A 13,202-nucleotide genomic window follows, 5' to 3' on the forward strand; every position below is an offset into this window, starting at 1 on the left:
AACACGATGCATACGCCATAAATGGTGTCCGACGAATAAACAAGTTTCTTGCTCACACGTCATAAAACACCATGTATGTGGTGTAAATGGTGTCCGACAGGTAAAGCACTCCCTCGCTCAGACTTCATAAATCACATTGCATGTGGCGTAAACAGTGCCTGACTAAGAACTCACTCGTTCACACGCAATCAAACACCAGGAACACGGTGTAAACAGTGTCTAACGCATAAAGAACTCCCTGGCTGCTTCATAGAACACCGTGCATGCTGTGTAAGCTGTGTACAACAAAAAAATTACAGCACATCGACGGACTGAATGATGATCAGTGGAGCGAAGCGTCCGTTCGTCCAACCGTGGGTCGATCTGTCTGTGCGTCTGTCTATCTGTACGTCCGTCTGTCTAGTGAACACTCCAAGTAGCACCATCTCGTTCTTTTCATCATACATTGATTATATTCAATTACCGCCATCTAGCGGACATTCCAAGAACTACACGAGAGGTGGCTACCAACTACATACATCGAGGACGCACGACAGACGGCTTAAAGAGCTTCACCCCTAAAAGTCTATCCTATGTGGCACATACCCACTCTCTCGGCCACAGCGGCTTTATTTTCGATGGAGGCGAAAATACTTGAGGCCCGTGCAGTACTTTATTTTGGGTGCATGATAATGAACCTTAGGTGGTTGAAATTTCTGGAGCCCGGAATTCGATCCCGCAACCTGCGCCGCAGTCAAGCACTATATTCACTAGACTACCATGGCGAATTTTGAACAGTCCCTAGAATTAGCAATCTCAATAAAGTACTTCAATTTGTTTTTTATGATGACATGGTGGTTTCGGGACGTTAAGCCCTATAAGTTATAGTCATTATTAGCGATCCTTCGAAAGTGCCACAGCTGTGCAAAATTCAAAGACAGCATTAGTGCATGCATTATTTTCAGAGTATGCACTGTTCTGGTTACATGCACGCAGTCCCGGACCCGGTGAAGGAGATCAAGGCGCTGACAGTGACGGACACGGCCATCTCGCTGGTCTGGGAAAGCGCTACGGGCGACCGCGACGGCTACGAGGTCCAGTACCTCGACCACCGTGGCGTGCTCGTACAGAACTTCACGCTGGCTGAGCGCATCTCGTACGAGCATCTGCGGCCGCATCACAACTACACGTTTGTGGTGGCCGTAATGAGTGGATACGACACGTCTACAGTGCGCCGCAGTCTGCCTGTGTCACGCACCTTCCAGACGCTAGAGTCCGGTTCGTGCCTCTGTTTAACTGCTTGCAAAATGTATTATGATCGACTGTCCACAAAGGCTTGAAATTTGTACAATCTTCATGCCAAGGTTTACTAGACACGATATAAAGTTAGTGTAAATAAGCTATAGAGTATTTCACTGCAGTGATTCAAGATTACAGCGTATTTAATTACATATTACTTTGCCATTAGTTATGTCATCAATCTTCATAAAATAAATTCAGTTACCCACTCTAATCACATTGAATATTTATCTCCGGAGGGCAAGCATTCCCGCAAAAATATTTTTTTTAACATTTCAGAATACCTGTCAAGAAGCCCTACACAGCGTCTTGTTAAACAGAGTACCGCCATCACTAAAGTGTAGTGTTATAATTGGTTTGCAAATAATACTCTTTAATTTATCATTGTATCAAGGTTCATTGTTTCTTCAATATCACACCTACGCAGAATTGGCAAAAATAAGTATAAGTGTTCATGTGGCGATGGTAAGAAGTTTATTGAGAAGTTCGGCAAACTAATGACCTGGGCTTAGACCGCCCTGAGGAGGTCTGGAGAAACTGTCTCCCTCATCTCACAGGCTCGCTAGATGACACTTAGTTGATCTTGCTTACTTCATTTGTGTAGTGTGGCTGTCCACAGCGCTGCAGCTTCATGTGGGAAGACTGCATTTTTGTTTGTGAGGTTAGACACATTTCTTAGACACATTCCCAGGGAATGTGTTTAAGAGTTGCGTGAGGGCAGTCACGGAGTTTGCAGTTATCTTCCTAATATATAACCTGAAATGAACAGAGTTGACGAACATCTGGGTTTTCACTCCCTCCAGTCTAATGCTTAGGCCCTGTTGAGCTTTGGTCTAGAACTTGGATGGTCTTGATCTGGAGCCTGCCACCTCCACACGTGGTTATAACAGCACTTTCTGAAGTAAAATTATTCCTCACCATGTTATACCACTTTTACTGGCGTTATACTGCTATGTTATACCGTTTTTAATGGAAATAAGCAATGATAGGGAAAAGTGTGTGACTGTCTGAAGCCTGCTCTGTAAAGCATCTCACAGTATTATTGCCATTTTGGCTGCAATTTGGTAGCATGGGCGAATCCGGGACCGTACAGTTCGGTACGCTACTGTTTCCAATGCTCTAGCTCATTGAAATGAGGAAAAAAAGTGCGCAACTTTGAGTAATGCTTTGCTGGACATTAGCTTGCATAGCACAAATGTGTTGCGGCTAACGTTGGCTAGTGCTGACTCCAGTTGGCAATCATTGTATTGAAGGTAATCTAAACTAACTAACTAAATCAGGCATTTGTCATGCATTACTAAATCAGCGCCTAATCGACAATGGTCAGGTCATTTGTTCCAGTCAGTTCCAATGTGACCACATGTAAGAAAATATGCTTTCATACTTCTGCCGCTATACACCGTACTTACTCGTGCGGTGGACGCACTTTCCTTTCCCCAGAAAACAGAAACAATATTTGGGAGTGCGTTTTTTATACATGGTAAGTTTCACGAAAATATATTTCGGGGTGAGCAGAAAATGGGGTAATGGAAGAAAGATAGCTAGGATCGCTTACTTTTTGGAGTAAATATTCACTCTCATATTTAAATGCTGATTGATGTGGAACTATAGACCTTGCGATTCTGAAAAATTCATCTTATTGCAACAAATTACAGTGCCGGGGAAAGTCCAAAACTTCCGCCCATTCGAGTTGAAACCAAGTGAAATCGTGCTGCAGTGGTCGCTTCCATCCAGCGAGCAGAACGGCGTGCTGACGGGCTTCAAAATCACTTACTACATGAAGGTAAGCGGTTGCAGAGATTAAGGCTATGAACATATACGTAATGTTGAATAATGTGCATATACAAGCAACTACACATATGTGAACGACTGTGCAGCTACTGCACGGTTGATTGTATGTGTGCCTATAAGTAGCGTTTATATATTACACTGGCCGAAATCATTCGGTACTGGGCTATTTCGTTTTGCACGAATAGAAGCTTACAATGCAATTTCTTGGTGAATGATTACACTTTTGATAGATTCCTGCTTAAGTTTCTACTTACAGCTGGGAGATTTGACCGAAAGTTCTCGTTTTCTGGTTTTATTTAGAACTTTACAGTTCATCTTAACAGGAGTGTACAAGTAGTTCCTCTATAGAGCCAAAGAATTATTCCATATGCTTCATTAAAATTAAATAGTTGCGAGGAGAATAGCATGTAAGTGGAAGCAGTAACTACTCTGCCATTCGAAAACTGCTGTCAGTGGATGGTAATTACGCATAATCCCTGCTGTCTGCATTTGAAAAGAAATGTTAATGGTCATAATCGTTATAATTGTTTCTAAAATCTGTGCAGGTTTCTTATAATTGCACAGTCTGATTTGGTATTAGTGAATCAGTGTACATCTGCCAGCTTAAGTTAACTCGGATTTTTTTGTTGTTGTTGTTTCAGGGTTCTTTGACCTATCGCCACAAACTCTTCGAACCGACGGAAACTAAAGGAGTCATCTCTAACCTCATTCCTGGACGAACCTACGTCTTCGAGGTAAAGATAATATACTGCGACAAATGAACTCGGACATGTGAAGGCTAAACAAACTGTGAAGAAGTTTCTAAATAGCAAAAGAATGCTTTCATGTGAAGCACACCACTTGAGCTCTTTAGATTTACCTAGGAAGTGAAACAGGAAACTAGCTTATGCAAATGATGTGATGCTACTTGATACACATCAAGTCAGCTTTAAAATTTAGCATACACATTTTAGTGAATATGTATGGATGTAAAAAAAAACTCCAGATCTTTTCTTCTTTAAGTGAATTGACCTGGAAAATTGTATACCGGTGTGTGTTTTTAAATCGCACGTGAAACTCTTCAATCAGAATGCTTGTTTGTTGCGTACGTAACAAGCTGTATTTTAGCAGCCCCCTGATTTTTGTCAAAACTCGTAGGAATTTGCCTTGTCCGGCTCTGTCTTTCAAATTGGATTGACTACAGAGTTTACTCGATCGTAATGTGAGGAGCGACTTTGCTTCGTCGTGAGAAACAAGAAAGATATTCGAATGTAACATGAGGATGAACCTCAGATATCGAAGATCCGCAGAAAGAAAACTCGCATTGCATTCGAGTAAATACGGTTACTGAATCTGCAATCTATAACCAACATTACCATGATCCATAATTCAAACTACAAATGTTATTCCAGATTCAAGCGCACACGAAAATTGGTCCTGGTGGAAAAGGGAGATGGGAGGAGACCATGCCTATATGGGGTAAGTGGTCGCGATACAATTTTTATGTGCAGTACCACATCTGCACAGGAGCTAACCATGTCCTTGCGTACTGCAGCCCCACCAAAGCCGAGCGATTCAGTCTTCCCGAAGTCGCTAACCCACACGGCAACGACTATGCGGGTTAGCTTCCGCAAGAACTTCTTCGCCAACAGTCACGGTCCGATCCACGCCTACACGCTCATCGTCGCCGAAGACGTGTCCAAGGATGCGACCAGTGCTATTCTGCCGACGTGGTCTGAAGTTCAGAGCTTCCACAGTTGGCCTCCGTACCAGGTATGTGTCCCGAAAAGTATGCTGTTACAATGACACCACTTTCTTTATTCTTTCTTCCTTGTTTCTTTTTTTCTCTTTTGTACCTCAGAGGTCCGACACAAAACATTAGATGAGGGCTAAATATTTAAACAACACTTTTAATATCAATTTGTTAAATGTTTGAAACAATTCACTTTTCAGAATTCTCCGCAGCTGATGCTACTCTTCTGCAAAAATCATACAAATATAACAGACAAAATTGGGGAGTGCAATGGCAAAGTTACTGGAATATATTATTAAAATACCAAATACTATGGACACTCAATGTTTATTTTCGCCGTCGCCGCCATGTTCTGTAGTGATAGCATCGCCTTGAGCATTGTGAAAACCGGCCAAGGCTGCGGAGGAGCGAGGCTTAAAGATGAAAAGGGCCAACAGGATTTCTCGAGTAAGAAAGCGTGAGGTAGTACTGGGGGGGAAGGGGCTGCGTCGTTAGGGCAATAACTGCGAACACTTATCAAACGGTGGGGTCACGTGTGCTTCCTCGACTGAGATAAGCAGGCTGCTCATACCTTTGTGCATGCTGTGCTTTTGGTGCTTACTCCGCGTTAAAGCGGAGGACAAAAGAAAAACTGTTTCGCCTCCCGGTGCGGCCGTATTCCTGTATGCTAGCGTTTTGGAGAAGTACTCCAGATAGGATTACTCCACCCAGGCCATGGCGAAATGATGACCATCGGCTGTAGGGTTCCCTACAGCCGATGGGTGTGAACCCTACCCATCGGTGGGTAGGGTTCACACTCAGCAACACTTGTTGCGTCTATATACTGTATTGTTTCAAGGCCCGCTTTTCATGTCTCTAGAGGTATAATAGGCTCTCAACTGCTAGTTTCCTGTGCAAGCGGAAAGCTGAAATGTCGCGCCCGCGCTTGGCACGGCAGACGCTGGGGTGTACACACTGCCTTTATGAGCACTTGCGTGCCAGCTGGTGGCACTTGTGTGCCTGAAAGAGGTCTCTAGAGTTGAAAAGATGGGAGTGGAAAAGACGCAATTCTCATTCACCACCACCATGGTCTCTATTGCTGCAATACAAACACTGCAGACCGGTACAAATTGTACGAGTGGCTGTTCTACTGGTTGCATCTTAAGTACATTTCCTGGAAGTCCGCTATGGGAGAGGCTAATATGGGTGATGATCCGGTATGCAGGTGACAGAGCCATACTACCCGTTCAATGGCACCCTCACCGAGGATTTTGTGATCGGCTCCGAAGACTGCAAGGGAGACAAGGGTTACTGCAATGGGCCCCTGAAACCTGGCTCCACCTACAGGGTTAAAGTTCGTGCTTACACGGCGCCAGACAAATTCACGGACACCGTCTACTCGTACCCAATCCAAACAGGTGAGATTCACTAGTGGCAACATACAAGCCACCAGTATGTGTGGAATGCCAGAGCTTCAAAACTATGTGAATGACCTGTCATTAGAAATGACCTGTCCTTTTTTTTCAGGTAAGCAGTCAGCCCTGAAAAACGTTTGAATGCAGATGTCCCTGGTTTTAAACCTTTCTAGAAACTAGATAAATACACTACCAATTGTTGACTACGTGATACACTGACTTATTGTGTTGATTGTTTTGCAGATAACTTATTTCTCTCTTATATTTAAGTCAGTTATAAAGACGGCACTGGCTGTGTAAATGGCGGCACAATAATCCCCGTGTTTTTTTGGAAACTGTAATTTACAAGATCAAAGTGCAGATTCTTTGTAAATGCCTGCCCCTCCAACAAATATGCGCATTTTCAATTCATCATGAGGTTATTTATGAAAGAATATGAATGAATGAAGAAAAAAGGAAGTAAATATGTAGGTAATTTCGAAAGTCTAATACACGAATATATTTATTTCGCATGGGTGAGAAGGAGGTATCGTTTTTAAGCCCATGCTGCGGGCATGATCCATGTTTGGGGGCCACACTACAGCGACAACAAAGTGTTAACTTCTCTCTTGTTTGTTTTGTTCTTTTTCCTAGATCCAGACAACACACCGCTGATTGTTGGCATCCTCGTTCCCCTCTCACTGTTAGTTATACTTGCCATCCTACTGGTTGTCCTGAGGCGACGACGTCTAGGACCTTTCGCACCCCACTCCAGAGGAGACCCGCATTCCAAGGACCACGACATTGTGTCTATAGCTGAGAGTGAAATGGTAAGTGCAGCATCTTTGTAAAAGGCAGGAAAATTGATAAGTGTAAAGTGGAGCTTCAGTTTAACTTGTGGTGATTGCTGCCAAAACCAGTAGCACCTTTAAAATGCCCTGCGTTCAACACTAGTTTTAATGTGTATAACCTGTACAAATGAGTGGGTTATACACGAGTCATTATGATATGTAAAGCCCACAATGCTTACACTGAAGTAACAATGCCTATACATATTCTTGACACAGGTGACCAGTCGTCCCGTGAAGCTCAAGGACTTCCTCGAGCACTACCGCATCATGTCGGCCGACTCGGATTTCCGCTTCTCAGAGGAGTTCGAGCTGCTTAAGCACGTCGGCCGGGACAAGCCGTGTGGTGCCGCCGACTTGCCCGTGAACCGCCCCAAGAACCGGTTCACCAACATACTACCGTACGACCACTCCCGCGTCAAGCTGCTCCCCACTGATGACGAGGACGGATCGGATTACATCAACGCCAATTACATTCCAGTGAGCATTTTTTTTTCACTACTTTCACTACAGCGATCCTGTATACAGCTGGATGTTGGTGCAATGCGTTCATGGACAAATTGATGTGTATAACAACAATCTTCTCTGCCCCGTGGCCTCCCCAATCTTTCACTTACTTTCAATGGCTGTTATAGCACTTTTCGCCAATAGCTAAGTCCTTTGTAATTGTGACCTAGAGATTGTGTGACCACTATTATCAGCTGTTGCACTTCCGAATTCTTATGGGACGAACGTGTGTCATTTACTTGGAGGAAGAAGTCGGGGAATAGAATGGTCAAACGGCACTTGCAAACCATTTTATTCCGCAAGCGCTGCCCGGAAGCAGATTAGAAATGATGATGGCTGTACGCAAATGAAAATTTCGAAGATCTCCGCCCTATAGCTTTTCCACCTCTTCTTGTGTGCACCTTTACCGACTGCATGTTGGCAGTATTCGTCTCTCTTCTGACTAATTCTTCTCCCTCTTTTTATCTTTCCATTTCCATGCGTAGGGAAGCAAACCAGCTTTTCTAGGCTGGTTAACTTCCCTGCCCTTTCTTCTCTACCGTTTCTTCTCTCCCCTGTGTGCACTTCTCTCTACTGCTCAGTGTAACATTGCTAATGCTTTTTCCCCCTGCGGCGTCATCGTGCAGGGCTTCAACTCTCCCCGCGAGTTCATCGTGACCCAGGGCCCACTGCACAGCACGCGCGACGACATGTGGCGCATGGTGTGGGAGCAGAACTGCCGTGCCATCGTCATGCTGACGCGGTGCATAGAGAAAGGGCGCGAAAAGTGCGACCACTACTGGCCTTTCGACACGCAGCCCGTCTACTACGGCGACATACAGGTCACCATACTCAATGAGTCGCAGTACCCCGACTGGACCATCTCGGAATTCAAGGTTTCTCGGGTAAGCAGCGCGTCAACTTGTATGATGACTATCAATCTATATATACACTTGATGAAATGAAGCGCAATGAATGGGACAACAAAAGGAGAGATATACATGTCGAAGCGCTACCGACCACGCTGAACACTGAACGAAGTGCAATGAACAAGACAACAAAATAAAAGACACACCGGACAAAGCCCTACCAGCCACACTGTCAGTGTGACTGGGAGCTCTTTGCCCGGTGTCATTCAGTGCTCAGCGTTGAGGGTAGCGCTTCGTCGTGTGTGTCTCTTCTTTCGTTGTCCCATTTATTGTGCTTCCTTTCATAAAGTATGTGTCAGCGACTGGCCCACACTTCTACTCTTCTAAAATCCCTATTATATTCGCCAAAATACTTCTAAGCCTGTGTGAACATTCAAGCGCAGCGCATATTCATCAATACAGTATTTTTTAAATTTATAGGTATTCGAAATGGATGATTTAGCATAGTTTACTGCATGTAAATCACCTGGAAAGGCACTTTCACTCTATAACTTGTAGCCACTTTGTCATAGAAATGCCTATTCAGGGAAAATACGCACTGCCACGAAGTTAAGTTGTAACAGTTCTGTGGGCATATTACGGGCACACTGACAAGTTTTATTTTAGAGTAATAGCTCTGCTAATACCGGTACAAACTTGTAACGCAGCCTCGTGAACACAATGTCGTTTCTTTGTATCGTATCATCTCGAGAATCGTGCTGTTATGTTCCTAGCCACTTTTTTTTTTTTGCCTGATATCATTCAGATTGTTTTCGACTGCAAAAGCAGTGGTTGAATCCGTGGTAATAAACACGAAAAAAAAAAGCAAAGCAAGCGTGCCGACGCGTTAGCACCACGCATGCTCAGATTTGGCACATATACGACTACAGATGTCGCTCGTGCAGTTCTGAGCATGACACTCCGTCGTTCTAAACATGAGAGTTGGCCACTGACGTGTTGGAACATACACTTCAGTGTTCATCCTGTTTTGAGCTCCTGTACTCCATGGTTTTATGATTGAAAGATCACTGAGCATTTCCTGTTTTGTTTGCAGGGAGACCAATCCCGAATAGTCAGACACTTTCACTTCACAACGTGGCCGGACTTTGGGGTGCCCGACCCGCCGCAAACGCTGGTGAAATTTGTCCGAGCATTTAGGGAAAGGGTCATTCCTGACACCAAGCCCATCGTCGTCCACTGCAGGTGATTGATACTTTCAAGCGATGATTTGATTGCGCAAGCATTTTTGGTTACGTGTAAAAAGTTGTGTAGCACTGCTGCACATTCAGAATTGCCTTGGGTTACTATGCCCATTAACAGTTGTTTTATCGATCTTTACTCATTATTACACAGTCGAGCCCACATATACCGGCCCCACTTAAAAACGAACTTTCCCTTAAAACGAACAATATCCGTGTGACCATGAAAATATACATTTGTTCAATGGCACAAAATCGCACTTACAACGAACGTCTCCGAGCACCGCTGATCGGTTATAGCAAACGGAGTCAGCGGTCTGCCGACTTCCCGGGAAACCAATTTCGACCACCCATCAGGCATTTGTGAGGTGCCAATGCATTCTTATTGTTAAACGCCGACCCTGCCTCCACGCCCCTTTAGTTGCCGCTCTCCCTGACCGCTTTTGTTACGCACCCCTCCGTCCTTTGTCCCCCCGCTACTCTGAGCATTCCGAATCGCCAGACGAGGCCAGTGTTTTCACACTGCCATCGACCCCGTTTTTGATCGCTGGTACTGTCGTTGACGTCGCCGGCCTGGAGTGACCAGACCATTTGCAAACATCATCAGCCACTGACTGTATCTGATAGTGTCCGTTTAGTGCACGCACGTACGCTACCCCACTGACTCTGATAATTTGAGATTCGTTTCATGTTTAGGACTTGTTCTCGCTCACTTCGCACTCGACTCAGCATGCCTTGCGCACGCGTGTGGAAGCGCGAAAACGGCTGTTGACTCGCGCGGAACGAATCGTGAAATATTGAAGTTCGTGAGGCCCCGAAAAACCCGCCAGCGCAACGAAATGATTTTTTGACCACGGCCGCCGATTCTTCGAACACTGCGGCGTGCACCAATTCAGGCGGACATGCACTCTTTCTGAGTTTTTCTATGTGTGAGTTTCGCGGACCTTTCTAGCAAGCTACCCAACCTGCCTCCTTCCCGTGTGTTTTGGTTTTCAAGGTCACCCTCCCGCCGCATCCTCCCCTCTTTTTATTGCAACTCCTTGCCCTTCTCTCGCAAACCTGCTCTCCTCTCTTGATCACAACCCCTTTGCCCGTCTCCACCGCTCCACGATGCCTGCCACACTGGTTCGAATTAGTTTCGTTTTCTGACTGGAAATGGGCCCAGAGCTGTTCCACGAGCTCTGGCATGTGTGTCGCGTGTGCGTGTCTTGCTCGCTCTTGGTGTGCGTGTGTAGTAATGATGGCCCACGAGAGGACTAGCACGCTTTTTTTTTACCTGCCGCTCAACAAAATGTCGAAAGTGTGTCCGCTTGGCTTGAGCATAACCGCCTTGCGGAGCACTTGCTCATAGCTGTTGACCACCTGGAAGCCAACCTGCCGCTTCGGGCATCCCGGTATTCAACAGTGGAGATGGTGAATATTTCGTGGGGGGCCTCGCGAAATTGTTTTCGCGAAACCGACTTCGTCGACGTCGGGCCCGATGCCGAGCCTGAAGCTTCCGAACAAAACCACTGTGGCGGCGATTTGTGGCAGCGCGTCGGCGACTCTGACCTGGGAGAGTGGGTGGGACATCTGTTGCGATGGTTTAATTACGGCCGATTATGATGCCGACACTGTGGAACCGTGCACGAATTAGGGCATTGTGAATAAAGTACGTGGCGAGAGCGATTTGGAGGAATCGGATTGCGAGAACGATGAAACTTTGGAGTCAGTGCCTTATGCAGCTTTTGCCACGGGCCCCGGCGAATGAAGCACCCTGCCGTTTTAAATTCACTCGAGATCCCCCTTATCGCTTCTACTATTCGAAACACGTGCATCACGGACTTTTTGGCGCATAAAAAGTTTGTGTTTTCACTCGAAACTTTTTTTTAAAAGCTGTTTTTTATTTACTACGAACTTCGGGATACAGCGAACGAATGCCGCATCACGCTCAAGTTCATTATAGGTGAGCTCGACTGTACATAGTAAAAACACGTACTTGTTTTCTTATTTATTATATAAACACGCAAAATGTTTTTGCCAAAAAATGTTTTTGCAAGCAGGATTATTTAAGCTGGTGCGCGTTGGATGTGCGAGTACTTTCGTGGTGACTCATGATCGAGTCGTCACAACCCCATTTGTGTTTGCAAGCGGTTACGGCAAAATGTAGTTACGCTTGAGCAAGGTGCGCTGACCGCGCATGGGCCTTCATAGCGCCATGGTTGTCATTCATGATGGCAGGACTATAATGAATAGGTGTGGTAGTTTTGGTTTGAGCTCAGCGTCAAAACATGGCGCAAGTTATGAAACGGTTCTATTGTGGCTTGCTCGTGCATCAAATCCACTGGCAGCATCATGGTTGATTGGCGATCTGTCACCGATTATTTTAATAGAGAAAAATCACAGCATTTCCACAGGGTGAATGATGATGAGTGGGCATAGCTCTGGAGGGAATCATCAGTAAATCGTAAATCTTCCGTGTAATTTGCCCAGTCGATCTTCATTTAAAGACGTGAGAAACACTGTGTATGTATATTGTTCCGCTTGGTCCTCCCGCTATCATATGGCAGAATCTTATTATTTTGGCGGCGGCAGCGCGCAGCTTCACAGCCTGCTTCAACCTCGCGGGCTCGCACATCGGGACTCTGTCTGCGAGCACGTGCTACCGCCGCCTTGCGCGCCCGCCGCTCTGCAGCCTTGTCCGTCCGGCGACTCCAAGCACACGCCAACAGCGAACAAATTTTGTTACAACGCTTTCCCTAGCGTATGCCGCTACACTAAATGGAACGATTGCCTTCCACCAATGACACACGCTGTATGTTACATCATTCCTATTATAACATCTCGCATGTTTTTATCAGCTACAAGTACCGCAATCTAGTGAACACTGCAAGAACTGAACTAGAAGTGGCTATTTACTACTACAACTACATACATCACAAGATGTACCGACCCTCGCCTCAAGGAGCTTTGCCCCTAAAAAAAATCTGCCGCGATCTGCGCGGGATGGCAGAAAGCGTGTCTCCAATGACGTCATGGGTGTTGCGATGTGGCCGCACCAATTTGAGTCACGAGTCCTTCAGAAATAGCCAAGTTAATAGCAGCATTTAGCCACAATCCTAGGCGAGCTCCTTTTACTTATGTGGTAGTACTCTTGAATAGTTTGTTGATGCGGAAGAACCCAGGAAAAGTATTTGCTGTGACGAGACATTTTTACAAATTCTTTTTTATGCGTGGCTTCCGGAGAATAGAAAATTATTCGCTGTAGCATAAATTTTGTTCTAGTGGACTTTGTTATGCAAAATGCGACTGTAGATTCTTTGAAAAAAGAAACTCATACGAGAGATGGCCATATTCTAACTTAGCTATAGGGTTATGTGGGGTAGCTCGCAAAGATCACCTTTCAGTTGAAGTGCAAAAATCACTTTGCTAATTAATTTGCATTGAACAATTTGTCCAGTTTTGTAGCAAGCACGATAGCTTTCAGTGTTCAAGATCACTGGATATTGTAAAATATTGTATCAGAATTATGTAGGCAGCATTCGTTGCTAAAACTATATCTGAAAATGTCAATTTTGTCAATGTGAGACTTTAGTGCATTCTATTTT

At 45.1% G+C, this 13,202-nt stretch overlaps 1 protein-coding gene across 3 annotated transcripts in view; it reads left to right on the forward strand.

The window, feature by feature from the left end:
- Positions 1-13,202, forward strand: part of Ptp10D (Protein tyrosine phosphatase 10D) — a 168,889-nt gene that overhangs the window by 143,618 nt on the left and 12,069 nt on the right. For all 3 annotated transcript variants that reach the window (XM_075871178.1, XM_075871177.1, XM_037416307.2), the window contains 10 exons: positions 976-1,257; positions 2,934-3,061; positions 3,711-3,803; positions 4,461-4,527; positions 4,604-4,821; positions 6,006-6,198; positions 6,829-7,004; positions 7,242-7,502; positions 8,156-8,413; positions 9,471-9,619. In XM_075871178.1, the coding sequence (XP_075727293.1) occupies positions 976-1,257; positions 2,934-3,061; positions 3,711-3,803; positions 4,461-4,527; positions 4,604-4,821; positions 6,006-6,198; positions 6,829-7,004; positions 7,242-7,502; positions 8,156-8,413; positions 9,471-9,619 (1,825 nt within the window). The remainder of the gene's footprint in view (positions 1-975; positions 1,258-2,933; positions 3,062-3,710; positions 3,804-4,460; positions 4,528-4,603; positions 4,822-6,005; positions 6,199-6,828; positions 7,005-7,241; positions 7,503-8,155; positions 8,414-9,470; positions 9,620-13,202) is intronic.

This window comes from Rhipicephalus microplus, chromosome 8 (assembly GCF_043290135.1).
Source record: "Rhipicephalus microplus isolate Deutch F79 chromosome 8, USDA_Rmic, whole genome shotgun sequence".
In the NCBI taxonomy this organism is placed as follows: Eukaryota; Metazoa; Arthropoda; class Arachnida; order Ixodida; family Ixodidae; genus Rhipicephalus; species Rhipicephalus microplus.